Below are 27,691 nucleotides of genomic sequence, written 5' to 3'. Positions count from 1 at the left end.
AAGATAACTAAGAAAGCATGCAGTGCACCTGTTGTAAATTACCTTCAATTTGATTCTGCCACGAGACTTTAGGCAAAAAAGCTATTTAAAGGGATTTAACACCTGGTAAGTTGACGCCAATAGTTTTCCCCTCTGCCCCAACTATCGAGTGTCTAGTAAAGTGTAGAATTACCCCATTTACTTTACAGCATTGCACAGTCAAAGTGTCTTGATAATTTATTTTTGCACAATTTCAGTCTTATAAAATTAAAATAGTTGTGACTTTAATAAAAGCAAAAATCAATCAGTAATCATAGCTAGACTTTGTAATAGTTATAATTATTCCGACCATATTTCAACTAAAATGACTGATTATGTTGTTGGACCTCACACACACTCACCGAATGAAGATGTGTTGCAAGAATGAGTCATCTCAATCCAGCTGTCCACAGGGCATGCATGTGATTAGCATACCCACACTCGCACACTGGGAACAAATGTAAATATTGCAATAAAGCCTGATGTAATTGTATCAATTCAACATCAAGGATGGGTTTGAGTTTATTTTCAACTAATTTAAGCAACATTGGATGTGTGTAAGTATACAGTCTTACAATCTAAATCACTGTGATCATAGCTATATGTAAATATAACTCTCTGGAATTGATTTTATACCAGCACTCTCTTCACCAATTTACCGCTGTGCCATACACTGTTTTTTAAGTGTTACGTGTAAGCATCAGCTGTAGAGATTTTCCTTTGTCAAACACCCACAGCGCTCTCTCTCTCTTTCTTCCACCAACCAACTAACACAGAGTCAATGTTGTTATGAGCAATTCAATTAAACATTAATTAGGTGCAACCTTTGGGAATATGCTTACTTTTAGGGGAAGATTTAGATTCTATTAAGCAATGTACTTTATAAACACCAAACCCAGCCTTGTGAACAATGTTGCAAAACTGGAATGGTGAGCTAATCTATAGGGGGGGGTTGAGGAATGAGTAAGACCAAAGACCCAATACAACTCTAACAGGACAGTGTGGTAAAGCGTCCACAAAAGGGCTGTCTGCCCAGCAAGGCAGAACAATTTGGTGCTCTGTAGACTGAGGCACCCCATTTGGCTAATGAAGTCCCAGACTGTCTTCACACCACACCCCCACCCACTGCTCCACTATGAAATGTTCTACTCATGAAAGTAATGAGGCAGGGAGGGAGAAAGACTCTTCTGGCCACTGATAACCTCAGACTAAACTTGCAACCTTATGAGACAAGGGCCTAATATCTGGCCGTCAATCAGCCCCAGCATCCCTGGCTGGAGTGTTTAATTACAAGGATTAATTATTTACCAGCCTCCTCTTTCACTACTCAGTGCTCCCAAAAAAGGAGTGTAAAGAAGAAAAAAAAAAAAAAAGAAAAAAAAGAAATAGAAATAGAAATAGAAAAGAATAACACTGATAAGATCCAGAAGTTGTAGCGGAAAATTTTCCAGAGAAAAGTTCCTTGTTCCAGATTATACAGCAACTTTCTTCTGTGCATTATGCACAACAGACAAATTTGCAAAAGAAATAACCAATTAATCATAATAATAATAATAATTATCATTGTCATTATCATCATATGCAAAAAAAGGTCACTGAATTTTTAAATAGAAGCCCACTTTTTAGACCATGAACTTTCTATAATTAAAAGACTCTTTGGTACAACCCTGACCATCCAGAAACTGAATGTACCAAATAACACTTTACAACAGTCTTAAGGTATATTCACAAGATTCAAAAGTTGGAAAAACAAATCTAATTTAATTTGACACAGAAAATTATCCAAAAAACAGCAAATAAAGGCTTTGACCAGCTTCATGCACTCGATATTTACTCTTAACCCACAGACTGCACAGCTGAAACAGCAACTTCAGGCTTTTAACTAATTTGAAGAGACAAGATCATATTACTCCTCTGCTTGTATTCACAAAAGCGCTTCACCTTACTGATGTTGGGAAGTATGTCAGTAAACACATGATGTCACACAAAGGAAATTTAATCTTAAAAAGTGTTTATGTCCAGTGTTAAAACCCGACAAATATCAATACAGATATAATAAATGTTTTAAATTTTCTGATTGTGTTTCACTTTAATTATTTTACAGTGTTGAATAAAAGTATATACTCTTCAAACTACTGTGTTGGAGTCCCACCAAGTTTAAGTAGTGTGTATCCATACTGCAGTTTAAACAAACGGATCAGTGTAACTGATGGTAACCATTTAACTGTGTTTATTAATATAAAAGTCAATATGTGTTTTAACCGTTAAATGCCACTAAATGGCACAACTGTGCCATCTGTTGAGGGAAACTGGTAGGCAACCACAAGAAGAGTTTAAAATCGAGGTATATTGTAATAGGTTTATGCTTCATATTGTCGGAAAATAACTGATACTGTATATGGTATCCTGGTGGTTCAAAACACAATATCGCTAATCAAAATATGTATCTTTACACTTATTATTTAAGCTCTGAGAACTACTGTGGAGAATTTCTCCACAGTCCAGAGTCTGTGTGGTTAGTTAAAAGGCTCCCTCACGGTGCTCTATTGGTGCTCTTGGCAGCACTTGATGCAAGTTATGCGATACAGCAGTATGCAGATATTCACGAGTCACTGAATTACGTGTCTTTGTGTTTATTAGCATTAACGTGTCAACTAAACTAGTCTTGGTTGTGAGGTCAAAAGTTCAAGCAGCTGTGTAAAGCTGCAAAATTATAAAGCTAGGCCAACAGTTGCGTCAAATGTTGCTATTCAAGATTAACATTTTCAATTAGAATACAGTAGCTGTATGCCTTGACAGACATAATATTTTTGCACCAAAATGGTTTGTCCTAAACAGTTACTAGCTGAAAATTTAGTATAAATCATAATGGTGAACAGCGTGTGCTTAAAAAAACTTGAGGAAACTTGTTTGGACCAAAAAATAAAAAAAAAGTAGCAGGCAAATCTGATGTCCTTAAAGTGTAACTACACCCCTACTTTATTCGTAACTCCACCCACTGCTGAATTTGAAAAATGCCTGAAACTGCGAGGATTGGGGGGGCAATGATTGAATGACAGACAGCAGCTCAACTCACTGGCAAGATGCAAAGTGAGATTTACAAAGCACCTATGCCACAGAGCAGTCTTTGAGGTGGAAGACTTTTCCCCTTCTGAATCTCCTCAGCTACAGAAGAACAAGATGGTCCTGAACCGTATCAGTCTGAACCATTGGCGCTGTTGCACTGCCCTGTCAGCAGCTCCAGCAGCTCTGGGAAGCTGTGGAGACTCGCAGCAGGTTGTGGCAGCTGCAGGAAGTGCCGCTGTAAGTTGCTGCTGCTACGATTTGAGCTGCTGTCTCTCCTTAGATGAGGATCAGCAGGTGAAGAATAAAGTCCGGTGTTACTTTTACACCCCTCAAAAGCACCAATCTGTCCCATTGCAGTAATATTTCATCAAAAATTCTGTGAAAGAAAAGAAGTCTGAAACTAGCAAATCTACACCATATAAGCTCACATCCTTTCATATGCTTTGGTGGGCGTAGTTTTCTATGCCTTCAAGGCAAGAACCCATCTATCTGTATCTTAGGAGCTTAAAATTTTCTCGTGACGCAGATAACCTCTTTATGTCACGAAAAACATAACCTGGTTTTACCCTGTAGAGGTAGCCATTTTTTACACACAAAATCCAGTTTTTAAAATAAACTAAAAAAAATACAAATTTGTTTTTCTTTTTTTGTTTCATTCATCCTCTGTACCGCTTGGTCCATTACGGGTCACGGGTAAGCTGGAGCCTATCCCAGCATTAACAGGTGAGAGGCAGGGTACACCATGGATAGGTCACCAGTCTATCGCAGGGCCAACACATAGGGGACAAACAACCATTCACACTCGCACACACTCCTAGGGAGAATTTAGAGTAATCAATTAACCTAACATACATGTCTTTGGACAGTGGGAGGAAGCCGGAGTACTCGGAGAGAACCCACGCATACACGGGGAGAACATGCAAACTCCACACAGAAAGGCCACTGCCCTCAAGGTTCGAACCTCCCTCCAGCCGAGATTTGAACCAGCGACCTTCTTGCTGTGAGGCTGCAGTGCTAAACACCACACCACCGTGCAACAAATTTGTTTACAGCTCAAAAAAAACATATTTTTTCACTACCCCTTTAAGAGATTGGGAACAAAATCCAGAAAAAGACACATGATCTAGAAGATCAATTGTTGGCCAAATCTTCATAAGAAAATTTCTCCATGGGAGGGAAACAGGGAGAAAAGGCTGAGGCTATACCAAAATGACCCAAAAACTGGACTAAAAAAATCAGTAATAACAGGTCACATAGAATTATAAATCTTCCCCAGAGCATGAACCTCAACATTATTTAAGCAGTTTGGGATCATTTGGATTTTTGAAACAAATCCGACAAACTAAGTGATTCTTTCAACAGTTATCAAAATGTCCATGTTCCCATGCACATATGTATTCCTTCATCTTAACAACTAACTTCCATAAGCTACAAATTCCACAAAAATTATACTGATATTAAAACACATAACCACTCACCCACTCGTTCATATCTTACACTTATACTTGCAGCCTGTGCTGCTTTTCCATCAAAAATTTTAAAACTTGCATTTTTATAGTGCAAATTACAAAGAGACAAATAACCTAAATAGTAGAAGAAATCTAAAATGCAGCTCTCAAAAAGCTAGTCTGTTTTGCTACATCCTTTCAGCTAAATTTCTACTGTCATCAGTTGTTAAGTCTTGGCTGAGAAAAGCTCAGTGAAGAAATCAGCTATTTTCTACATGAAGGTGCTCTAATATTTCTAATGCTTTGACAATTACCAAAGATGAGAGAAATAACTTAGTTCCTTTAATTTTTTTTCCTATTTACTGATGTTGCCTTAATTTATATTTTCAGAATTAAGGTTCTGTTTCTGTTTATCTCTTAAAACTACTCATATAATATAAATATAGCATATCAGGTCATAAAATTAGCCTGTTAGAAATGTGGCATCATTCAGTCTGGGACAGTGGCTAAACCCGACTACACTATTAGCTTGGACCACATTTTCATTAAATCTGTCATTGTGGACTGCTCGAAATATCGCTATACTTTTTACAGTGACAATAAGGCTATCTTGAACAAAATTTACTGATACATGCTGACATCCCAACACTACTGGTGACAATGAATGGTTTCAGGTGTCTTGGACAGCAGGTGTCATTTTTGAACAGTGTAGCACATTTTGAACTGTCATATAACCATTACTACAAAGTTGAATGGTGAGCTGGATGACTGTCACAACCAACATTACAAAAACAGATAAGATTATTCAGAAATATTGTCAGATTGCATTTTCTAGAAGTATATCAAAACTCTTAACTATGAAGTAGTGATTTTTGATTGAGAAATGTCTTAATAAAGCCAATAAGAATCCACTAATATTGAAAATGTATGTTTATCAAGTTTATCACAACCCTACAACAACCAGTGACAACCAGTTTTATACCATGGATACACACACATGCTGTAATCCTTGCAACAAGACAGCAGCTATAGGCTTTGTCCTTGTGCTCAACCGTAGCTACATGTAGTAGACCTACATATGTCTTTATGCAAGGTCAATAACTAGATATAATGTGTAACTTGCAAACAATAAGTTTCATGTTGAACTGCTCAAATATTGATCTAAAATAGTAAATATACATTACAGTATCATTAATTCCACAAGGGGGAGTGTGTTGGGACTGAAATGTAAGAGAAGCCAGCATGTTTCTCCTTCTGAAGCAGCACAGGGTTCTTTCCCTGGACTCATAGCTGATGGCTCATTAATCTGTTGTAGAGGTCTCCTTCACTACAAGCCTGCACCAGCAAAGGACTTCTCACTGTGTCCTTTTTTATAAGGACATTTACTAGAATGAGTGGAAGAAAGCAAGGGAACAAAGAAATCCTACTTTTTCTGTTTATTAAGTTCAAAGTTTTTTTTGTTTTGTTTTGTTTTTTTGTTTTTTGTTTTTTCATTAACTGAGTCTCACATTTAAGCTCTGGTCCTGTTTGCATAATGTCAAGGTGAGTCCCACCAGCTGTCACTGGCTTCCCCTAATAAATATAAGGAGTCACTGGCCAAGCGTCTATCACAAAATAGTTTTCATTCTTTTAGATAAGTGATAACACTGCATCACTGCTCACCAAAGTAACTGTTAAGCTCTCTGGATGTGCCAACATGGCCAATAATAGGTCTAACAGGACACCAACTCTAATTTTGGTACCATAAAAGAAGCACAGCAGAAAGAACGTCATTGTTCAATATTTAATTGATCTGTAGTACATATAAATAAATCCCCTGGAGACAACAGAAATAAATATTTAATTGCATGGATGTCTGGCCTGTGGTTGTACAGATAACTTGCCTTAGACATTTGCTTTGTAAAGACAAATGTATAGGAAAAGAAAAAAAAACAGACGGAGAAGACCATGCATGGGGGGGGGGGGAAACAAGAACGAAAAAAGATTATGACACAATTTAACAACTCATTGCATTCCCACTATAATTAATGACTCCAAGACATGCTAAGCTAGCCTCGTGCTCAATCAAATTAAGCTACAATTTTGTTATTATATGACTTGGTAAACAATACAGGGGTGCAATCACCAATTTTCTGCAGCCAGGCAACTGTAGGAGAACTCTTTACAAATCCACACATCTTAATGTTTAACAGTGTTTCACAGGTAGTAGAAACCATGACAAAAAAAAAAGGGGAGGGGGGGGGGGGGGGGGGGCGGAGACCCTGTGGGAGCCCATTAAGACAAAAGTCACATTTTCTAAAAGGATCCAAAGAATCAAAGTGTGTATCTTTTACACTGTTGGGTGTAGTTTTTTTTTCTTTGTTTTTATTATTCTGCCATTTTGTATAGTAAGTATTTATCACAGGAAGAAGAAGTAAACTTATCTTTTATCTACATATATTTTTTGTACCCTGTAATTATTTTCTAAGAATAGGGAACATTTAACAAAAAAGAAAAAAAGAAAAAAAAAACTTTAACAGATGACCAGATAATGTTTCTTTTCATTTATTTTTTCTCATATGGGCCAAACTAAATCTGCCAGATCACCTTATTAAACCACAACAATGGAGTGAGGTAGCTGTCACAAGAAAGGCTAAAATGAGAAAAAGGCACAAAACAACAGAAAAAAAAGAAACATGAAAAAAAAAACTAAGCAAAACAATGAGCACCAAGGAAAGTAAAATGTCTGAACAAGGTAAAGAATGATCACATGATCAAATGTGATCAAAAATGATCACCTGTAATTGCTGGCAAAGCTCACAATGACATGTTAATACTGTATGTACCCTCTGTTGAGTCTACTAAGTAAGTGCATAGACTGATGGGAATACCATTAGTTTTGCATATAATATTTTTGTGCTTTCTTTTTAGTTATTTATTTATTGAGCGCCCATTAATACAAAATTTAGCATCAATGTTGTTTAAAATACAATCTATCAGAAGAAAAGCAAATATTCTGAACTAACAGTGACACCTGATGAAAAGACAACAGCAAAATCAAATCATTTCAACTAATTTTCAATGAAATCCAGTTCTGATATCTGAGCATGAACCAAAGTGTTGAGCACCTCACCAACTCACAGATCTTTTCTGGTTTGAGAACAATTGAAAAATGATCATTTCAGATCAAACCAACATTAATGATAATTTGTACAACTGTGAAAATTTAATGCTGACTAGAAACACAAATAGTTACCTGCACAGAAAGATACAGCCAGACGTCCTGTGTGGGAGGCAGCATGGCACTAAAGGGCTTCATTTTCCCGCATTAGTTTAACCACAGAATTTGCACTGACACCCATAACTGCTTAACTATTGCATTCACACCTGGGCTTCCTTACTTGACAGACAACCACACAATACTGGTTTTCTTGTCTTTATGATATTCAAATCAAATTAAAATCTGTTTGGACATTGGCCTAATAATAAGGCCAGGTTATCCTCTACACAACAACAGATCTGTTCTTGGTGTCGCTATCCACCTACCACAAATGTGAGAACTTCAATGGCAGCTCTGTCAGATTCATGTCAGAACCTAGATTTCTAACTGCATCACTGAGGGTAACAAAAAATGTCAATGTCACTATGAAATGAGCACTAAAGTAAAAGCTATATTTGGTGTCAGTGCCCTAAAGAGGTTGCAATGTTGCAGAAGTTATAGAACCAGTGAAGCAGCAACATTGTGTGTTCACATAAATAAATAAGTAAATAGAACATCTAAATGTGTGACCATACATTTACACAGAATGTCAGACTGAGTGAGGTCTGCAGCATTTACTGTACAAAAAAAAAAAAAATCTATCAAATTGTTTTTAATAGCATCTGATTGGCAAGCTGTCTTGGGACAGTTGGCAAATGGGCGGGCAGCGGAGGAGTTTAGAGGTGCTAAAGTTCAGGCAGGAGCGATGCAGCACCCTGTGTCCTGCCAACAGCCTTACAGTGGCACAATTCCTGACTAAGTTGTTGACCCATGGCCCCCACGTGCCTTGACCATGCATTATATGGGTGGGTGGGTGGGGGGGGCACCACTTCTCCTCCTATCTCCTATGCTGCCTGCCACACCAGAAGGCTTTTGACTCATGCCCATCTGTCCTGGTAGTACATACATTAAGTCAAAGCCAAGATCCAAGCAACCTGTCCAATTCATGAGTGCCTTGTTATGTGATGTGTTAACATTATTTCAAAAGTCATTTCAGTGAAGTAAAAAGTGATCTGTTTAGAGGTCATTCTTAAAAGTTATCTTGAGCCTGCAAAAAAAGATGGGTAAGGTTTTAAGAAATGCACATTTGGCTAAATATTTCTGAAAACGTCTACCATCATTTATACAGAATCAAAAACAAATTAACAGAACTAATAGGATCGTTTTCAATAGCTGGCTATAAAATGTTCTGATACACATTAAAGAGACAGAATCAAGGGACATGAGAAACACCTCTCAGTGTGAGTTTACATGCCTTTGCCATTACCACAGCAACCAAGGCAGACTTGATAACAATGCCTGAAAACAAAAATATGACTTAATCTCTTGCAAATATCAGCATGGACAGTAAATCTAGAGACAGAGTTTAGTCATACATCAGATTTGCCTTCAGACAGAGCAAAATCCATGTTTTTTTTTAGTATGGCAATACATCAGTGGGTGAAACATGCTGAGGGGAATTGTTGTAATAGCTAAATAAAGCAATAAAATGACACCATTGCATTGTTTGAATTATTTCACATTAACACTTTTTCTGAAAGAATATTTGGCATACTGAAAAATATAGCAATATACAACCTTCAGAAACTGTTAGTTACTTCTTTTAAAAGCACTAAATGAATTAGGTGAGTACAACCACACACAGATTTATTTTACTTAAGTGAGTATTTGAGATCACATTTGACACTTAAATTAATTTAAATGTGCCATGAACCAGTAAATTGCCCAGTTCTGCAGTTCAACATTGGTTGACTAAGGTTATGCTGCATATCCTGTCGCTCTCTGCTCCCACACAAAGTTAATGAGAGATTTTCATCAATGCTTAAGTAAAACATGAGTGGGTCTCCAATAGTACTACACAGAGTAAGCAGAGTCTGCACACCATTTTAATGGTTCATTAGTTGCCATATACACTAGATGCATGGAGTAGATCTATCAGCAAAAGCACCAGATATGCCTATCATTTTTGCTTGCAAAGTGAAAACAAAATCAATATGTCCGACAGTTTTCCAAAGTTTACAAAACCCCATCAAATTTCAAATCTAAAGTCTACAAAAGATTTGAATCTAATAAGAAAGAATAAGAAGAAATAAACATAAAGTCTGCAAAGAACAATGTAAGTATAGCTTAAAACAACAAATCTGAATGCTCATCTGAGGCCTCTACCATGACATATTAGTGACTTATTGAGGTAATTTCAGGTACAGCTCTGGATTTTTAGTGTAATAAAGATGGTTCATGTCTCACAGAGGTGTATTACCATGGTAAATCATGCTAAAACACACCCTGCTCCATAGCAGAATAACCCATTTAATGCCACCAACAACAACAACTGTTGCGAGTCTTTGTTTGTTTTACTTCTGGAAACTCTAAAAGTGTTTTAGCTTTAGTTAGTTAACACACTACTAAGTTCTGAAATAAAAGAATAGGTTGTCTCCTCTAAATTTTTTATCACTTTCATGAAACTTATGTGAATGTTCACGTGACAAGACGTCTTGACTACCTGTCTGCACCTCTGGAAGGAGATGCTTGCCTCAAACTTATAAAAGAGGAATTAAGTAAAATATCTTATCAACATATTATCAACTGGGAGGGGTTCAAACAGCAGCCTTTCTGTGCAGAGTTTGCACGTTCTCTACGGGTTCTCCAGCTTCCTCCCAAAGTTCAAAAAGTGCACATAAGGTCTGGTACACACATAAGGATTTTTTAAATCTTATGAGATTTTTTTATCTGTTAAGAGTCCGCCCACATGAAGAGAAAATCTGGCATTTAACAGTTTTGATCATACTGTGTGTGTGGTGCTCCAATAATCATATCAACAACTGGAAAAACAAAGAAGAAGAACCATGGCAACATCCAGAAAACACAACACCCAGCATGGCTGAGGACATACATGATGAAGTAATGAAAGTGGTCTTGAAACTACAGTTAACAGAAAAATTCAGAACTGAAAAAAATAACAGATTGGAGACGGCGTGAACGCAAACTTTATATCCTTCCTTGTTTCCCAGTCAGTTCGCTCCCTGATTCCATTCCATGTCACAATCCACACAGTCACAACTCAGGAGTCGTCGGCTTTCCACACACACGTGAAGATATTTGGTTGTAAATATTGAACATGTTCAGTACTTCTGACCGTCAGCCATGACCTGTTCCAGAGTTGTTGGGACGAATTCACTCTTAACACACCTCAGACCAAATGATAATTTTATAGGAAACGCTTGGGATAATCGGACATTTGCTGTCCTTGGTCAGGACGGGGCAAAATCGGGAGAAAAATAGCCCGATAATCTTTATCTGTGTACCCAGCTTTAGGTTAGTTGGACACCCTAAATTCTTCCTAGCAGTGAGGGCGAGCATGAATGGTTGTTTGTCTCTCTTGTCTGCCCTGCAATAGACTGGCGACCTGCCCAGGGTGTACCTGCCTCTCACCTGATAATCACTGGGATAGGCTCCAGCTTCCCTAAATTGGAAAAAGTGGTAGAGTAAATTTGTGCTTTTTGTGTTTTGTTTTGGTTTTTTTTCTGCAAAATTTTTAATCATTAGACGTTTTGGATCTTGTGATGTGCTACATCAGTCACTCCTACACATTACACCCCCCTGCTTGGAGTATTGCTTAGCAAAATCTTCATTATTAAGGTTAGTTCAGTCAGTTTGCCTAATGATAACCAGAGTTGAACTGTCCTCTTAGTGAAGGCCTCTGCTGAGATGACATAGTGCAACTTATGCAGAACCAGTGGACTGTAATACAGCTACCATAACAAAGCATAACATTCAAAGAAAGGTATGTAAATCCAATTCTTAGTCACAAGGGTAAAAGTAATTACAGCACCTATTGCCCACCTATTGTTTTGTTTTAAGAATTGGATTACAGTGTTGTTGAGTGTCATGGCTTTTGTAACATGATACATATAATAAAGCCAAAGTACAAGATACTAAGTAGATGTGTGCCAAAGTTGTACTCAAAACAGGAATTATAAAATGCTTTCTTTCTGTCATGAAACACCACTAAATTTATGCCATGATTTTTTTAAAATCAATTTATATTCATAAATATACAACTATTTCTATGTTCATAATGGATGTCAAATATTTATTTAAATTTCTACATGATAAAGACTAGATAAATATTCATATATATATACAATGCAAAAAATATATATTTTCATTAAATAAATCTGTCTTCAGTCAACTTGTTTTCTGTTTAGAATGAAACATGAAAATCTACATTAGACACACATTTACACCTTCAAGGACACCAAAGGCTTGCAGATAACTAAGGTGAAAACATACCTGAGCTGGCTGGATGTCTAAATAATGGAGCACCTCTTTAACCATGACAGGCATGTGAGGGGACTTTTCAGCTGAAACAGCAGACTGTTCTTCAGATTTGTCTGGGAAGCTTGTACTGGACGATGCACCAACTGAGGAATGCAGGCTCAATGTAAATGTCCTCCATGCTCTCCACACAGCCAAGTTTGTTTTCCTTATCACTGAGTTAGAGTGAAAAATCATGATCCTTGTAATGATCTGTGGAGAAAATACGGCCAAAATTATGTAATTTTACTAAGAGAAAGAATTTTTTCATAGCAATCAAGAGGAGTAAGAGGCGGCAAAAGATTGAACAAAATTAGAAAGTTAAGCTCCATCAATAAAAGGGCTAATGTGTTATTTTTAATGCAACTTTGCTATTAAATACAAGATTATTGGAAACATGTATTCTTAGGCCAACACAGATTCGCAGATGGACAGAATGCACCAGCTTGCATCTTAGATTTTTGTATTTTCAGGAGAAAAGAGTTCAGCATCTTTTACATTGGAACATTTAATTCCAATGTAAAACGAAAGAATAAGGCCAATATTGTAAAAGACATACCGGAATGAGTGATGTATGATTATTGTTCGATTTATTGCACAAACCCATTTAGTGCAACAGAACGTGATTTTTGATCTATTTAATGTTGTTTGATATGCATAAATGTTATGCATGAAACAAAACTGTCACAATTAATCATGCAAGTACAAGTATATAATAGTAACCATGCTAGAATAATCATCCCAACTGTCTCCATTCACCTGTTAGATATCACCTGCATGACACTAACTGAAAAGTTATACTCCTACATTGTTTTTCATAGTTCACCTTAAATGTCTTTTTGCTGCCTTGTCCTCTGATGTGGACATGGTATGCCTGCCTTGAGCAATTGTTTTGATTAGGACAGATAGAAGCCACTTTCTTTTCATGTTTCTCTATTCATCTTCAATAAATTGTTGTTGCTCTTTGAGGTCTAAAACTTAGGAGGTTTATGGTACAACTGATGAATGAAAAATTAAGAGACAATTACAGTGTTGGTAGACTAATGATTGGCAACAAAAATTTAGTGACTCCCTGTCTCACCCTAACTGTTAGCATAGCTACTAAATGATGGCTGCTAACCACGAGCTAGAGGTTGGAAGGAGGTCACATTAGCATATTTCTCAACAGCACGTAGGAAGGACTTGGCTACAGAAACGATATTTTCACCTAAACGCAAGTCCCTGTGTATGTTGGCATTTTAGAGCAACATAACAGTGAAACTGATTTTGTTTTTAATCAGGTTAGTTTTTTACTCATCGATGGATGCGTGGGTTTTGGTAATGCTAACAAGTGTCAAACGTGACGTGCATATATAATGAAAAAGACTGTTTGCTGACTTTTGTTTAGCAACATATCGTGCCCTTTCTTACGTGTGCGTGTACACACTGTGCTCGGAAGAGATCAGTGTGGCTTGTCATTGTGCACCTGGAACATTGGAACGATTAAGTAGATATTGTTGCTATGCTACCATGTTAGATGCCACTAGATATTAGCTGCACACATGAGCAACCGATACACAAAATAGACGCAAAGTTCTTGTGTGTCATTTAAAAATGTTTAACCCAAAATAAGTGCGTATCCTGTATAACAAACGTGTCTTCCCTTTCGAATAAGTCCACTGTATGAGCTTACCGTAGTAGATCACAGAGTAGCTCCACCTTCTGTAACGTTCACGTGCCTTCTGCGTCACTGTGGTCCGCCCAGCGTCCTGTGTCTCACATCCAATCTGCTGCCACACAGGAAGAAGGCTTGTGTTTAAAAATATTGGCGCTTGTCGTGTTAGCTACAGCTAGTTGTGCATCCCTAGCAACTTACTCTTTTATACTATTAAAAAACCTGTGTGGTACTACATAGCGTTACCGTTGTAAAGAAATGAGAGATAACCGTTAGCGATAAAAGGTAAGACATCAACGAAGAACGAAGCTAACTTAGTGTTTGAAAATAATCAGGAGTTAGCTGGCTAGCTAGCAGGCCTTTGCCAAGCCAGCAAAGTTAACGTCTGTTGCTTTTTTTTCTTCCATTTTTTTAATTATCATAAAAGCAATGTGTGTTTATGTGTAATATTCGTGCTACACGGCACGTAGCTCAGTAGCAGTAAACTTTTTTTTTTGTTACTGTTGTCTGTAAGGCAGCGTTTGAGCCATGTTATTAGATTGCATTGTCAACCAGTAAATTTTAAATGGAGAGAAACTGTTTCTCTTTAACTATTTTAATATTGCAATTCTTTAGGGATCAGACATGGCAAACAAATAATTAGTAAGTGGTATCAGTCATTCATACTTGATTGAAGATGACTAGTGGACCACAAGACAACTTCCCATTGTACATACAAATAAGAATGATTCTTAACTCATACAGACTTTTTATTTAGCTTGAAGAAAAGGTTTTAACACGGTGTTTTGACTTTGAATATTAGTGGCTTGACAAAGAGGTGGCCGAGATAACAGTTAATATAGTAATAATAGTCAAATGGTCAAAACTTGAAGCAGTAATGGGATGACAATCGGACTGCCTCTTCATTTGGCTTGATGTGAAAATGTTGTCAAAACAGTAATAGTGCTGTTTGGTTTTGCAACTGTATCCATGAAGTTATTGCAACTTATCATAATGTGTTAAGGCAAATAATATAAGTTAAGCTCATATAAATGGAGACATGGTGCTGTGAAAGCATAGCAGAGGAATAAGGGGTTCAATGTCACAGTTATCTGTACCAATTTCCCCTTAGATTTAATTGTATGGTTTTAATTATCGTGGTTACAATGGTCTTTGAATTTTACAAATATAAAATTTTCTAAACCTTTGTTTTTCCTCTTTTAACAGCAACACCTTGGTCACTGCAAAGGAACCGCAATGGCAAATGACGTGTGCAGCCATGTAAAGGTGGTTATTCGGGTGAGACCAACCAATGACAGAGAGAAGCAGGAAAACTGTCGAAATGTTGTCCAGGTCGTCGATAGCCACATGCTCATATTTGACCCCAAGGAAGAGGACATGTCATGTTTTGGTTCACAAAGAGCAAGAAACAGAAACATCAACAAGAGGGCTAACAAAGACCTAAAATTTGTTTTTGACCATGTCTTCAATGAGAACTCGACTCAAGTTGACATTTTTGAAAGCACCACTAAAGGAGTGTTGGATGGTGTGATGAATGGATTTAACTGCACAGGTAACAAATTACAGTTCAGCTACCAGGCATGATGGAAGTACTGCATGATACGTGTTTGGCAACATCTGTTTGTTAACAGATTTACAAGATCATCAAAAGGGGGGATGATATATCAGCATTGCGCCAACAATTTGTTTTACAGCCATGATTATATATATATATATATATATATATATATATAGATAGATAGATAGATAGATAGAGATATATATATATATATATATATATATATATATATATATATATATATATATATATATATATATATATATATATATATATATATATATATATATATATAGATAGATAGATAGATAGATAGATAAACATATATCTCTGTATAGATATATATGTACATATAGATAGATAGATACATATATCACTATATATATATATATATATATGTGTGTGTGTATATATACATAGATAGATAGATAGATACACACACACAGTTATTATTTCTCTAAGATGGCACCATCTAACATGATAATGTGAATCTGTTCAAACCAATTTACCAGTCGTATAGAATTAGTAAATTGGTTTGAATAAATTCACATTATCAGCAGAATAACTGTGTTAACAGGACGCCTGACTCACATCATACTTTTCCTGGTTTTTCTTAATATTTTATAAGATTCTGAGCCACCAAAGGGTCATGACAGGGTTTTCTTCGAACTTCTTCTAAGTTACCTGGCAAAAACCTTTGCATTCTTTATGATTTATTGGAACTCCTAATGTGTAGGTCCAGTCAACTTATTCTGCCAGTTCAGGGAAATGGCCTGCAGACACCACAGAGAGGAATGGCAGTGGGGAGTGGCTCCACTACAGTGCCTAGACAACACAGAAAACATCCTGTGTAGTACCTACAAATATTTCTGTCAGTTTTACAGCTCTCTATTTTAATGTCTCACAACCATGATTATAACAAGTCTTGGCTGCAGCTGGTCAACAACAACCAAAGCTAAATTATACAATTATATTATGAGTTACTGTAGCACAACTTTCCTCTACAGAACATTAATCTAGCAACACAGTCTGCAGTTCAGTTAACTCTAGGGGTGTAACAATATATTAATCTACATCAATTTAACGATCAGCGATCCAGTATCATCAATCAAATTGTAAACATTCACCAAGCATTGATACGGTAATTATTTGAAAGATGAACTTAAGAAAGAACATCGAGTTTACATTTGCATTTTTGTAATAACCAAAATTTCTTATTTTAATTTATTTGTTGAAATCCAGAGGTGTGGTAAGTAACAATGATACAGAGTCAGACTGTATTACCTTGGTTGTTGTAACTAAGTTCTAAAAGTATTTTGTTTAAGGCTTTAAATAGAAGTGAGGTTTACATGATATCCTGCTTTAATGTATACAGAATACTAATTTACTTTTTTCTTTTGTTATGTGAAGGTTTTAAAATCTTAAATATGCTCAACAATTTGGAACAAGCTGATTCTATCATCACTGTAATCATTTCTAAGCCGTGCTTAAAATAGATCCAATATCCTTTTTAAGTTATGTTACGTCAACATGGTATCTGAGCAATAAAAATATGAAGAGCGACTCCACTAAATAAAACAGTCTTCATAAGGACATTAAAAAAAAGTAGGAGTGGGACATTAACATGTTAATTCTGATTGACTGCAAAAAAATGTAATGAGTTAAAAACAAATAATGCAATTAATCGCAGTTTAAATTGTAAACAACGTGGGGCGTTTTTCAGTGCACGATTTCCTGGTGCACCAATTACACTACGTGTGTGTGTGTGTGTGTACATATATATATATATATATATATAAATCTAGCCTTTGTGTGTGTGTGTTATTGGAGACTGATGCAAAAGGAAATATTGTTTACTCTTCTCAATGAGCAACAAGTCCCAGTGGGGGAAACACTGACCAGTAACACTGACCTTTCAGATCACATTATTATATTTTGATTCTCATGTAAACGAGCTCAATGTTTTATTTAAAAATAGTATCTGAGATTGTTTCAATATTAAAGAAAAATTGGTGTTACATAAATATATGTAAATTAATCAATACAGAATCAGATTTATTTGAATCAAATCAAGCTGTTGTAAATCTAATCAAATTGATTTAGCAATTTAGTGGTGATGCCCAGCTCTCGAACTTACCATGTGACAACATGAACTGTGTCAGTTGCACCCAATATGTGTAACTGTGCGATGTAGATATGAGGCACTGTCGAAATCCAATATATAGTGTTCACTCAGACTGCTGGGAAATTCTGTAGGTTTACATTAACCTACTAGGTTAATGTTCTCAACTGTTGGCTCTGTTCTAGGTAGCTTTTAGAGCTCACACCCTGCTAGTAATTAGAAAGAATGTTGTTTTAAGTCGCTTTTTCATGAGCATAATTTTTCAGACCTGGAGGCTATGACCACCTTTGGACTCTTTTCTAAAAGCAACGTTTGACACTGATGATCTTGTCTCGTCTTAATAAGTGCTGTTTTCTTGGGCTCATGAGCTATAATTTGCTCATATCCCTTGTTTTTATTCACCTTCTGTTTGTGGTCTTTTAGAGGTTTTAGTAGGATAAGCATTGTTGTAATTTATACAGCCTTTCATTTGTAAAGAGTTATCTCCTTTTTTTTCAGTGTTTGCTTATGGTGCTACTGGAGCAGGAAAGACACACACCATGTTAGGCTCACAGGATGACCCAGGGGTCATGTATCGCACCATGAAAGAGCTGTTCAAACGCATGGATGATGTCAAGGAGGAGAAAGAGTTTGCTGTTGCGTTCTCATATCTTGAGGTGAATGTCTGAATATATGCGTTTCATTTGGTGCTTTTTAGTGTAGCTATATCTGTATGAATGCAGAGCATGTTCATTTTTGTGTGAAAGTGATTTTCATACTTTGACCATAGGTTTAGAACATTTATTTATTGCCCAATCTTTTTCACCGTATGTCTAAGAGCACTTTGTCTGCTCGGTTCAACAGCCTAAAATATTTTACTGCTTGTATGTCTTACATGACTTTAATCTATACCAGTGTTTCTCAACCCAGGTCCTCAGGACCCACTACCCTGCATGTTTTATATATGTGTTGATACTCCAGCACACCTGACTCAGATTAATGAACTTCTTCATTAAGTTCTTAGCAAGCCTGTTAAGCGATTTATTTCCTTCAGGTATGTTAAAGTAGGGTTACCTCTAAAACATGCAGGGCAGTGGCTCCTTAGGACCAGGTTTGAGAAATACTGATCTATACTTATGTTTGATTATTTTACTGCCATTTACGGTTATATCTGTTAAATGTTTGCAGGTTTACAATGAACAGATCAGAGACTTGTTGGCTAATGCTGGTCCTCTTGCTGTCAGAGAGGACAGCTCTAAAGGAGTGGTTGTTCAAGGCCTCACACTGCATCAGGTTTGTAGCAACTTGCTTGCGAAACATATTAAAGATAAATACTAAGCAGAGTGTTTCTATATATGTGTTATTTATTTATATATATATATGTGTATATATATATATATATATATATATATATATATATATATATATATATATATATATATATATATACACTCAATATGTATTTATTTATTTAAAAAAAATATATTTTGCAGCCCAAATCTGCAGAGCACATTCTTGAGGCTTTGGATTCTGGAAATCGAAACAGGACTCAACATCCTACTGATGTTAATGCCACCTCTTCCAGATCACATGCTGTATTTCAGGTATTACAATCCAGTTTTTCAGAAACTTCAATGAATAATAAGCCTTTAGTATAACAAATAATTTACAAAAGATGAAGCATGATTTCTAAATTGTTTATGCATAGACTGTACCAAGTGGGCACTTACTTGTATGTCAATAAATATTTAAAGGATCTTGTGTTCTTCAGTCATCTGTCATACTTTGTTCCTTAAACTGAGCATGTTGTATTTTGTTCCTCAGATATACTTGAGACAGCAGGACAGAACTGCCAGCCTCAATCCTAATGTCTGCGTTGCGAAAATGAGCCTAATTGATCTTGCTGGCTCAGAGAGAGCTAGCGCCACCAACGCCAAAGGAGCACGCCTGCGAGAAGGCGCTAACATCAATCGCTCCCTCCTTGCCCTGGGAAATGTGATCAATGCTCTTGCTGACCCAAAGGTGAGTTTTTTTGTTTTGTTTTTTTTTTTTTTTTTACTTTACAAACACACTACACTATAAATAATAAATATTGTGACAAAAATAACTAAATAAACCACACCAAAGAGGACTGTTTTTTTCTAAAAGAAAGGGTGTAAAAAAGAGGACTATACTTTTAATTGAAATAACTGCACTGAAATGTACTGAGGTAATTGACACTTATAGCCTGACAGCTTTGACCACACCTTCATAAAAATGCAAGAGGCATGGTGCACTGCTCATACAAACTGCACTGTTATTGTTTTCCAGCCATGTCTCCGTCATGCAAAATGAGGGAATTAAGGCCCTGGATTATCAGCATGAATATCAATTCATGCTGTTGTGAATCTTGTCTGTATCCATGTCATTTTGACATTATAGCGTCAGTCTGTGTTTCAAGTACTGTTCCCATTTTCCAGAATCTTTCACAGCCTGTCTGCTCTTTCATTCCAAGAAAACTTTTTTTGTTGTTGTTATTTTTTCTTTTGCTGTTGTTTTGTTTTTTTCGGTAATAAAGAAATGAGAGGAAAGTATTCTTTTACTTTAAGTTTTATAAAGTGTTTAATTTGAACATATTGGATATCTCACTAACAGCTGGTTTTGGTGATTACTTTTTGTAAAGAGAAAGCAATTTAATAAGCTGCAGCAGCACTTTATTATTGTATTAGATTTTATTTAATTATTTATTGTCTTTTATTAATTTTAATTTTAATATATTTTTATTTTTATTTTATTATTATTATTATTACTTTTTTTTTCCCCAAAAAAATTTACAACAAAAAAACACAAATGCTTTTACCAAGTTTCAAGCCTAACACTAATTGTTTTTAATTAAGGAAATTCTGAAGATTATTAAGGTTGTAGTTAAATGAAGTTAACCACTCAAGCCTTGGTATTAAACTTGGAACCTGGGAAGGGGTGAGTCAGCTGAGTATTTGGGTATTATTTCATTCCAGTTGCATACATTAACCTGTCAAGTAGTCTTCTCACTTTACACACAAGTCTCAAGAGACAAGGCACAAGCAGGCCGCATGTATTTAGGAAATGCTGTGCAAACCTAGGCCTGTCACGATAACAAATTTAGCTGTACGATAAATTTTCTCAGAAATTATCGCGATAAACGATAATATTGCGCAAAGCGCTAATGTGTCATTTTGAGACCATTCTCAACTAATATAATAATAATAATGCAAGTACACATTTTCAAAGATCAATAAACTAAATAAATAAAAGCGCCTTTTTCACATAAGCCGGGACGCCGGCCCAAAAGTAATGCAGCCCACTGGGAATCCTCCCAAACCTCTCGATTAGCCGGCATTGCTCTTAATGTGTATTTTGTCAAATACGCTAGTGTTAACCATTCCCGCTTCTTATCCGCCGATAGTAGTCGGAGGACACGGGGGAGATCCGTCCTCTCCAGGGCCGAAGTGGAGTTGGCTTCGGGGTTAACTCCCAATTACTCTCTTCTCTCGCCGCTCACGGCGTGGAGCACCATAAAAAAAAGGAAACAGCGGTTGTGCTGAGAAACGGCTTTATTATAACGCACCGTTATTGTTTTTCCTGACTGTTCTGCCTAACCGCTCCGTCTCTTCTCTTCACACCTTTTCTTCTTCTGCTACTCTCGTTCCTCATAAGCTCTTCTTCTCCTCCCTCTGCGCTCACGCTCACTCTCACACGCACTGAGCTGCTGGATCGCACACACAAAGTTAGACACATCGCACAACACTAGTATATAGGCTGACTCTATTTGCGTAATGTGCCTGCGGATTACAGGGGTTATTACGGTAGACCAGGAAGTGGGGGCTTTGTACTGACGTCGTAAGCTAGATGTGTGTGTTCTGCTTACATGTGGGGAGCAGCGAAATGATAAAAGAGGAGGTGCTTGCATCTATTATTTCTCCATTCGACTTATTTACATATTTCAGCATGAGAATCGGAGGTTTAGCGCGAGAGCGTGAGAAGCCACTTAAATGCGCAAGTCTCACGGCCATTGCGTGTTGGCAGCCCTGCAAAACAAATGCGGCTTACCGGCTCGTGCTGCAACATGCTGCAGTCAAGTATGACACCAGAGAGATCACTCCGCAACAAACCAGAGCGTTGAGTCGAAATACGCCATAGTGAAACCTATTGTCATACACAGTTTATGGTAAAGGGGGGACTAATAAAAATTATCGCGGCCGGCAAACTTATCGTGCTCTTATTTTCTTATCGTTCAATTAATTGACTTATTGCTTATCGCGACAGGCCTATGCAAACCTACCACAGCCATGTTAAAATGCAGTCCATCTTCCATTGGTTACTTCATGTTTTTGGGCTGAAATTGTTTTCTTTCATCAGCATTGTTGGGGTGATATTAATTTCCTCCACGCCACTGATGTCAGACCACTTGTGACCATTGTTTTCAGGAAAGAATGTCCCCTCTTGTGTCTAGGCTGACATGCCATTCATGGGAGTGTGAAGAATGTCTTCTTCTGTTGGGGCTATTCAGTGTGTCATTTTCATATTTGGCTACACAGAGTATTTTTGTTGTAAGATTTTTGTCTTGGGCGATGGTCAAGCTTATGCATATAACATTTGATGAAGCATCATGTAGCCTCTCTGCTACGTCTTACTGGGTTCGCCTTGCTGTCAGCTGCAAACACACACAGAAAAGTAGGGATGGGAATCGAAAACTGCTTCTACTCAGGAGTCGGTTCCAAATTTCCCAAAGTATCGGAAATGTGCGTCACTGGGCTATAGTATAGGTGTTGACAGGTCCTGGTCAACTCACTAAATACAAATAAACAGTGTTAGACACGTGCATCTGTCTGTTGCTGGAAGAGGCGATCTAAAGCATGGCTACATTTCATTAAAAATATGATAAAGACACAAGCTCTAATGTCTGTATTTGAAAGACCAATAATAGTAACAGATTATATGACGGATCTATATCGTTGCACAGAGGCCACGGCCTAATCACTACTCTGCTCTGTGCTCCTTAGATGAATAGAAAACTCACTGGAGGTCTCCATGATGGGAATCTGTGATATATAAATCTTTTTTTTTAATTCACTTTAGTAGGCAAATGATAGAATGCCTTCCTGCTTTCTCTGGATGCCAGAGAGTTCATCATTGACATTGGTAAAAAAAAAAAAAAGAAAACTTAGAAAGAATGTAGAAAGATTGTTTTTCTATTAAGAAACATGTGAAATGTGACATTTATGTTTATACCACTTTAACTGTTTTTTAATACTCCCTATTGATTTACCTTCCATGTAATTTTCAGTTTCATTTATTCATTTATTTTGTTTTTTTATTTTTTCAGTCGGTGGACTGTATTATTGCATGGTTACACATTCCATGTCCGTCTCTCAGGGCCTCTGCACATTACTTCAGATAAAACATGGTGTTTAGTAAGTGGCTGCAGATGCTCTTCCACCTGCAACTGCTCCTCTACACACTACACACCCCTTCTCTCCAGCTTGTCTTACCTCCACTGAAAGCTTTTGTTTCACGCCTTCAAAATTAAAAAAAAAAAAAAACAGGCTCTTGAACAAAATCTGGAGAGATTTGATAATAACAGAGTTACTGTGTTACTTCATGGTTAATAAAAAAAAAACCAAAGGGTTTTTCTTTCTTCTTTAGAATGCTGTTTCATCATTAACATTTCAGACATTGTCAGGTTTCTTGTAGTAATGTTGACTCACCTCATTGATTGCTCTTATTTGTATTTAATTAAAGAAAATTTTTTAGTTCACTGTTGGCATTTGTTTCAGTCATGTGGTGTTACGGCAACAGAAAAAAAGGAAATAAATGTCCTCTGGGATTTACATAACTGTCTTACTGAGGTCTTACAAGGTGTCATTTACCCAGCTCATTAGAAATTATACTTTTTTATTTTCCAGTTAAGCTTTAACCATGACAGAAATATGGTTGATTTCTTATAGATATTTAATTTAGAATAATATTGAAAGCCTGTTCTTGTTAAAATAGAGAATTTTCCCAAATGCCACAGTAGGGCTGAAATCGAATTTTCCATTTCTGGAGATTTATTTTTATGAAAATCGGGATTGTTTTCCATTGTTAGTTAGCAGCAGACTTAGCCCTCCCTCCACACCAGAACAGTGTTTGTCTGATATATTTCAGTGAAGTGACCCTTCACTCATGCCTGGGATTTAGCTGTGCGTATAACTGTAGTGAGAAATGCTGCAAACTCTAGTTAAGAGACAACCTTCATCAGGGGAATTATTTCTGCAGTGGATCCTGTATGATAAGGATCCAGATGGAAAGAGATCACGGATGCAGTTGTGTCGCATACTTCTATGTAAGATATGAAGTCGTTTATATGGTGGAAAAGCTATGACATTATATGCTTTATTTTTGCTGGCATTCGTCTATATAAACAAATGTTTTTAATAAGTTTATTTATGTTTTGTAAAAGAAAAGAAAAAACTATTAAAATCGGATTTGGTTATAAAAAAAATCGGAGATTTTATTTTTAGGCCATATCGCCCAGCCCTATGCCACAGTTATTCTAAAACTCTTGACCTGATACGAGCTCATCTTTGAATCCATCTGTATGCTCATGGTGTTTTCCTTAGTGCAGTCACAGCTGTGATCCCCAAAAGAGATCATTTTTTCACTCGTTTGCCAACTTACCTTTAATTGTGAATTTCTGCAGTCCCAGTGTCTGTAACAGTGTGACTCACCCAAGCAGCTGTAGTTTATCTGCTGGCATTATTAGTGGCTGAGCTACATTCAAAGACCAGCTGTAGAAAGACTTCAACTCTTACATGCACACCCTTGTACTAAATTTTGTTCTCTGTTAGGCTTATAGGTCCCTACCAAACAGTGTAATGTGACTAGGCTTCTTTTGTGGACCAGATGGAAAATGCATGTTAGGGCACACCTCACGTTTGTGATTACTCCTTTGCATACCATAGCAGTAACACAACAACTTTTTTTTTTATTTATGTCTTGTTTGACAGCAGTAGTGGATTTTGTGTTTTTGTTCCTTTCAAACTTTTATTTGATATATTTTCAAAGTGAGCACAATGAAAGCCCAAGAGTTTCTCATGCTTCCTGAGTTGTTCTTCTGTGTATAACAGAACCCAAACATAAATTTTTGAGGCTAATCCTAAGCACTCTCATTTGTTACAGAGTAAGAAGGCTCATATACCATACAGAGACAGCAAGCTGACGAGGCTCCTGAAAGACTCCTTGGGGGGCAACTGCAGGACGGTTATGATTGCCAATGTTAGCCCCTCATCCAAGTCCTATGATGACACCCACAACACACTTAAATATGCCAACAGAGCAAAGGAGATAAAATCCTCGGTTAGTACTAAAGCTTATAAGTAATTTTTATAGTTGTTCATTTTAAAATAACAGCATCGGCTTCTGAATGTTTTATATACAAACTGCTCTTTAACCATTACATTTTTCTTTGTTCTTGCCTAACAGCTTAAGAGTAATGTTGTAAGCCTGGATAGTCACATTGGTCAGTATGCTGTGATATGTGAGAGGCAACGCCAAGAGGTAACATGAAACAGCCACACTCAATGAAACCATCTTGAAAATGTCGTTTTTTCTCTCTCTCTTTTTCTTGTGTGAGTATTAGGACACTCACCAAGATCTGTGGTTCATTTCTGACTTTGATTGTAATGTTTCTTTGCACTTTCTCTAAAGATTCTACAGTTAAAGCAGAAACTTAAAGAATTTGAGGTGAAGAACTTGGTGCCTGGGGCTTTCAACCCAATCTCTTCCCAGAATCAAGCAGAGTTCAAAAGGTAAGCATGTGGTGTGATTCCCAGTGTAACTTGCAACATGTCAGTCGTTTCTTTATATGTGATAAAACCTTCCCTGTAAAGCCTACTATTGGCAAAAAGATACTGATTCTGAAGGGAGTCTGTGGCCTGGAATTGTTGTATAGTAAAGATGCATTCTGCATAAGTCGAGCTGGTTTACAGAAGATCCACAATCATATCTACAGATTTATAATAGTGAGTGTGTTGGATGGTGGTGATGATCATGATGATGATGATAATCATATTTTATTATTGAGACAAATATTTTTATTTTAGTATTTATAACTGTAAACTGAGCTAGAAGGAAATGATGGACTAAGGAGGGGAAAAAGACCTCAGTGTTCACTAGTGCATTAGTTTAATTTTTCCCTCAAGGTCTCAAGCCCCTCTCCTTGTCCCTTTAAGGCCTCCAAGCACAGTGTGAAGGCTTTCTGATCCTTCGTTTTTATATCCTTATTCATTTTGTTAGTACCACGAGTTCATGATTGTCTGATGCAACATTCAAGTTAAATCTTACCATTTACCAATACAGTTGTTAGTGCATTACCCATTATTCGCCTTCACCTGCTAGAGCCAAATATTTTAATTGCCTTTGTTTTTTTTTAAATGTTTTCTATGCAAAGTGTAAAAGTTTTTGTATAACTTAACTTCAATCTTTCCATAAACTTTAATGCTTAAGTTGAATTTTATTTTACCACCACATGAGGTGTGCCCTAGCATGCATTTTTAGGTGTTTTCACATTGAAAATGATGCTAATGTTTATATGATTTGAATAATAAAATATCAATGTGGGCATCATTAGTTAAAATTCTCAACTGTTGTTAATTTGCTTGTGCATCTACAAATACTCACTTATGACCTATCCAGAAAGCACTGAAGACTGTCAGCGTTGATCCAAAGCCTTGCCAGTCTTAAAACTTGCATCAGTCTATCAAGCCTCTCTATTTATTCATTTATTTCTATAGCTTGTTTGTGTTACTGTTGTGTAATGCTAAAAATTGGCACTCACACTACCAGGAAAGCTGTTATTTCTGGGAAAATGGTCCATCTTTGCTGATGACCTCATGCTGCTCTAGTGGGTATAACAAGTCCCATTGATTTAACACAAAACTTACAAAAAGCATTTGTCAACGTCTCTCTCTACTTAACTAACAGACTATTTGTTTACACTAAATGTTCTTGTTTCTTTCTCTTTTTTGTGAAGGAAATCAGTTAAAGGAGAGTTTTCCATATTTTACACGCATTTCATGTGTTTGTATGAGTACATTTTTGCTTAGAAATGAAAAGTGTAATATTGTGCGTGTGCATGAGAAATAGCTTCAGTTTTACAAATCATTGTTATTTTTATAAGAACTTTAAAGGAGTTTTTTCTTTAAAAAAATAATTTGAAAGGACCAAGGTTATAAAATTTAATAGTTTTGTGTTTGGAACAAGAGTAAAATTGAATCAGGAGCATCGTCCTTTTTAGTTTTTTTTTATATATATATTTAATAATACACATTCATTTATTTACCTTAAATCATAAGATAAATCTCATTTAATTATACTTAAGGCTTTCAGTGGCATCTGTCTTGGTATTGAGTTGGGGGGCGAGAGACGAGGAAAAGCTGAATGAGCCTCACTCCCACACACTTCATTCACTGGCATCGGAATTCACAACTCGCACAGAGAGAGGCTCTGAATAGAGCTTGCACGCTTCTCACGCTATTAAAAATTGAACAGTCTAGCAAGGCCACGACTTCTTCTACGTCACTGGAGTTACATTGAAGAGTGCAGTCACATTTCAGCGACAGCTCTCCAGCCTTATTTACCTGCATACCTCTCCTGACTCTTCTGCTGCTTTTACTCAACTAGACAGCCACTTGCATCCAGTCGGAGCGTCACCTCCATTCTATTCCAGGAATACATATATATAGCATATAGCTGAGAATGTCTTTTCGTGTTCAGTATAAATAGAAGAAGAGGTATCTTAAAAACAGCTTCAGTAAAAGCTTAAATACTTTGGCACCATTAACCCTAATACTGCCTTTTTTTTTGCTTTTGAATAGTATAGTTGCATCTTAGTAGTATTAGATGCATGAATATATTTCAGCTGATACAGATGGGGTGAAAAATATTACAAATCTTATGATGGTTTAACGATGTGTTAAGTACTCTTTCAAGCAGTTTGTAAAGTGCGTGTGGCATAGCAATATTAAATTTGTCCCTTATATGTGGCACAGCAGTCTCTAATCACATTTGGCTTGAATCCCTGTGGTGATGATGATGTTTTATTTCATTGCATTATACTAAGAGGTCTTTTTAATAATCTGTCTCCATTCATGTAATAATAGTGGACCAAAACACCCTTAAATATATTATATAGTCAAAAATTGGTAGAGTAGAATAAATGAACTTTAAGAAAAGTTGAGACTAAAATACTTTGATCTTACTTTGCAAAATTTTAAAATAATTTATTTGCAAA

The 27,691-nt window shown here is 36.5% G+C and overlaps 2 protein-coding genes across 4 annotated transcripts in view; one reads left to right on the top strand and one right to left on the bottom strand.

The window, feature by feature from the left end:
• The window catches only part of mettl15 (methyltransferase like 15), a 72,398-nt gene extending 58,558 nt beyond the window's left edge, over positions 1–13,840 (bottom strand). Inside the window, exons 1-2 of one of the 3 annotated variants that reach the window (XM_041983358.1) lie at positions 13,760–13,840; positions 12,064–12,300 (exon numbers count right to left, since the gene is read on the bottom strand). In XM_041983358.1, the coding sequence (XP_041839292.1) occupies positions 12,064–12,285 (222 nt within the window). In that variant the 5' untranslated portion in view covers positions 12,286–12,300; positions 13,760–13,840. The other 2 variants (XM_041983363.1, XM_041983351.1) reach the window with 2 other exon arrangements.
• Positions 13,841–13,880: 40 nt separating this feature from the next.
• Positions 13,881–27,691, top strand: part of kif18a (kinesin family member 18A) — a 28,340-nt gene continuing 14,529 nt past the window's right edge. The window contains exons 1-9 of the mRNA XM_041983316.1: positions 13,881–14,026; positions 14,948–15,293; positions 17,920–18,077; positions 18,589–18,693; positions 18,894–19,004; positions 19,225–19,422; positions 24,580–24,756; positions 24,883–24,957; positions 25,108–25,208. Coding sequence (XP_041839250.1) covers positions 14,978–15,293; positions 17,920–18,077; positions 18,589–18,693; positions 18,894–19,004; positions 19,225–19,422; positions 24,580–24,756; positions 24,883–24,957; positions 25,108–25,208 — 1,241 coding nt within the window. The 5' untranslated portion in view covers positions 13,881–14,026; positions 14,948–14,977. The remainder of the gene's footprint in view (positions 14,027–14,947; positions 15,294–17,919; positions 18,078–18,588; positions 18,694–18,893; positions 19,005–19,224; positions 19,423–24,579; positions 24,757–24,882; positions 24,958–25,107; positions 25,209–27,691) is intronic.

The sequence above is a fragment of the Melanotaenia boesemani genome, chromosome 1 (genome assembly GCF_017639745.1).
Source record: "Melanotaenia boesemani isolate fMelBoe1 chromosome 1, fMelBoe1.pri, whole genome shotgun sequence".
Taxonomy (NCBI): domain Eukaryota; kingdom Metazoa; phylum Chordata; class Actinopteri; order Atheriniformes; family Melanotaeniidae; genus Melanotaenia; species Melanotaenia boesemani.
Note: the sequence above shows the minus strand (reverse complement) of the source record. Positions and strands in the feature narration are given on the sequence as shown.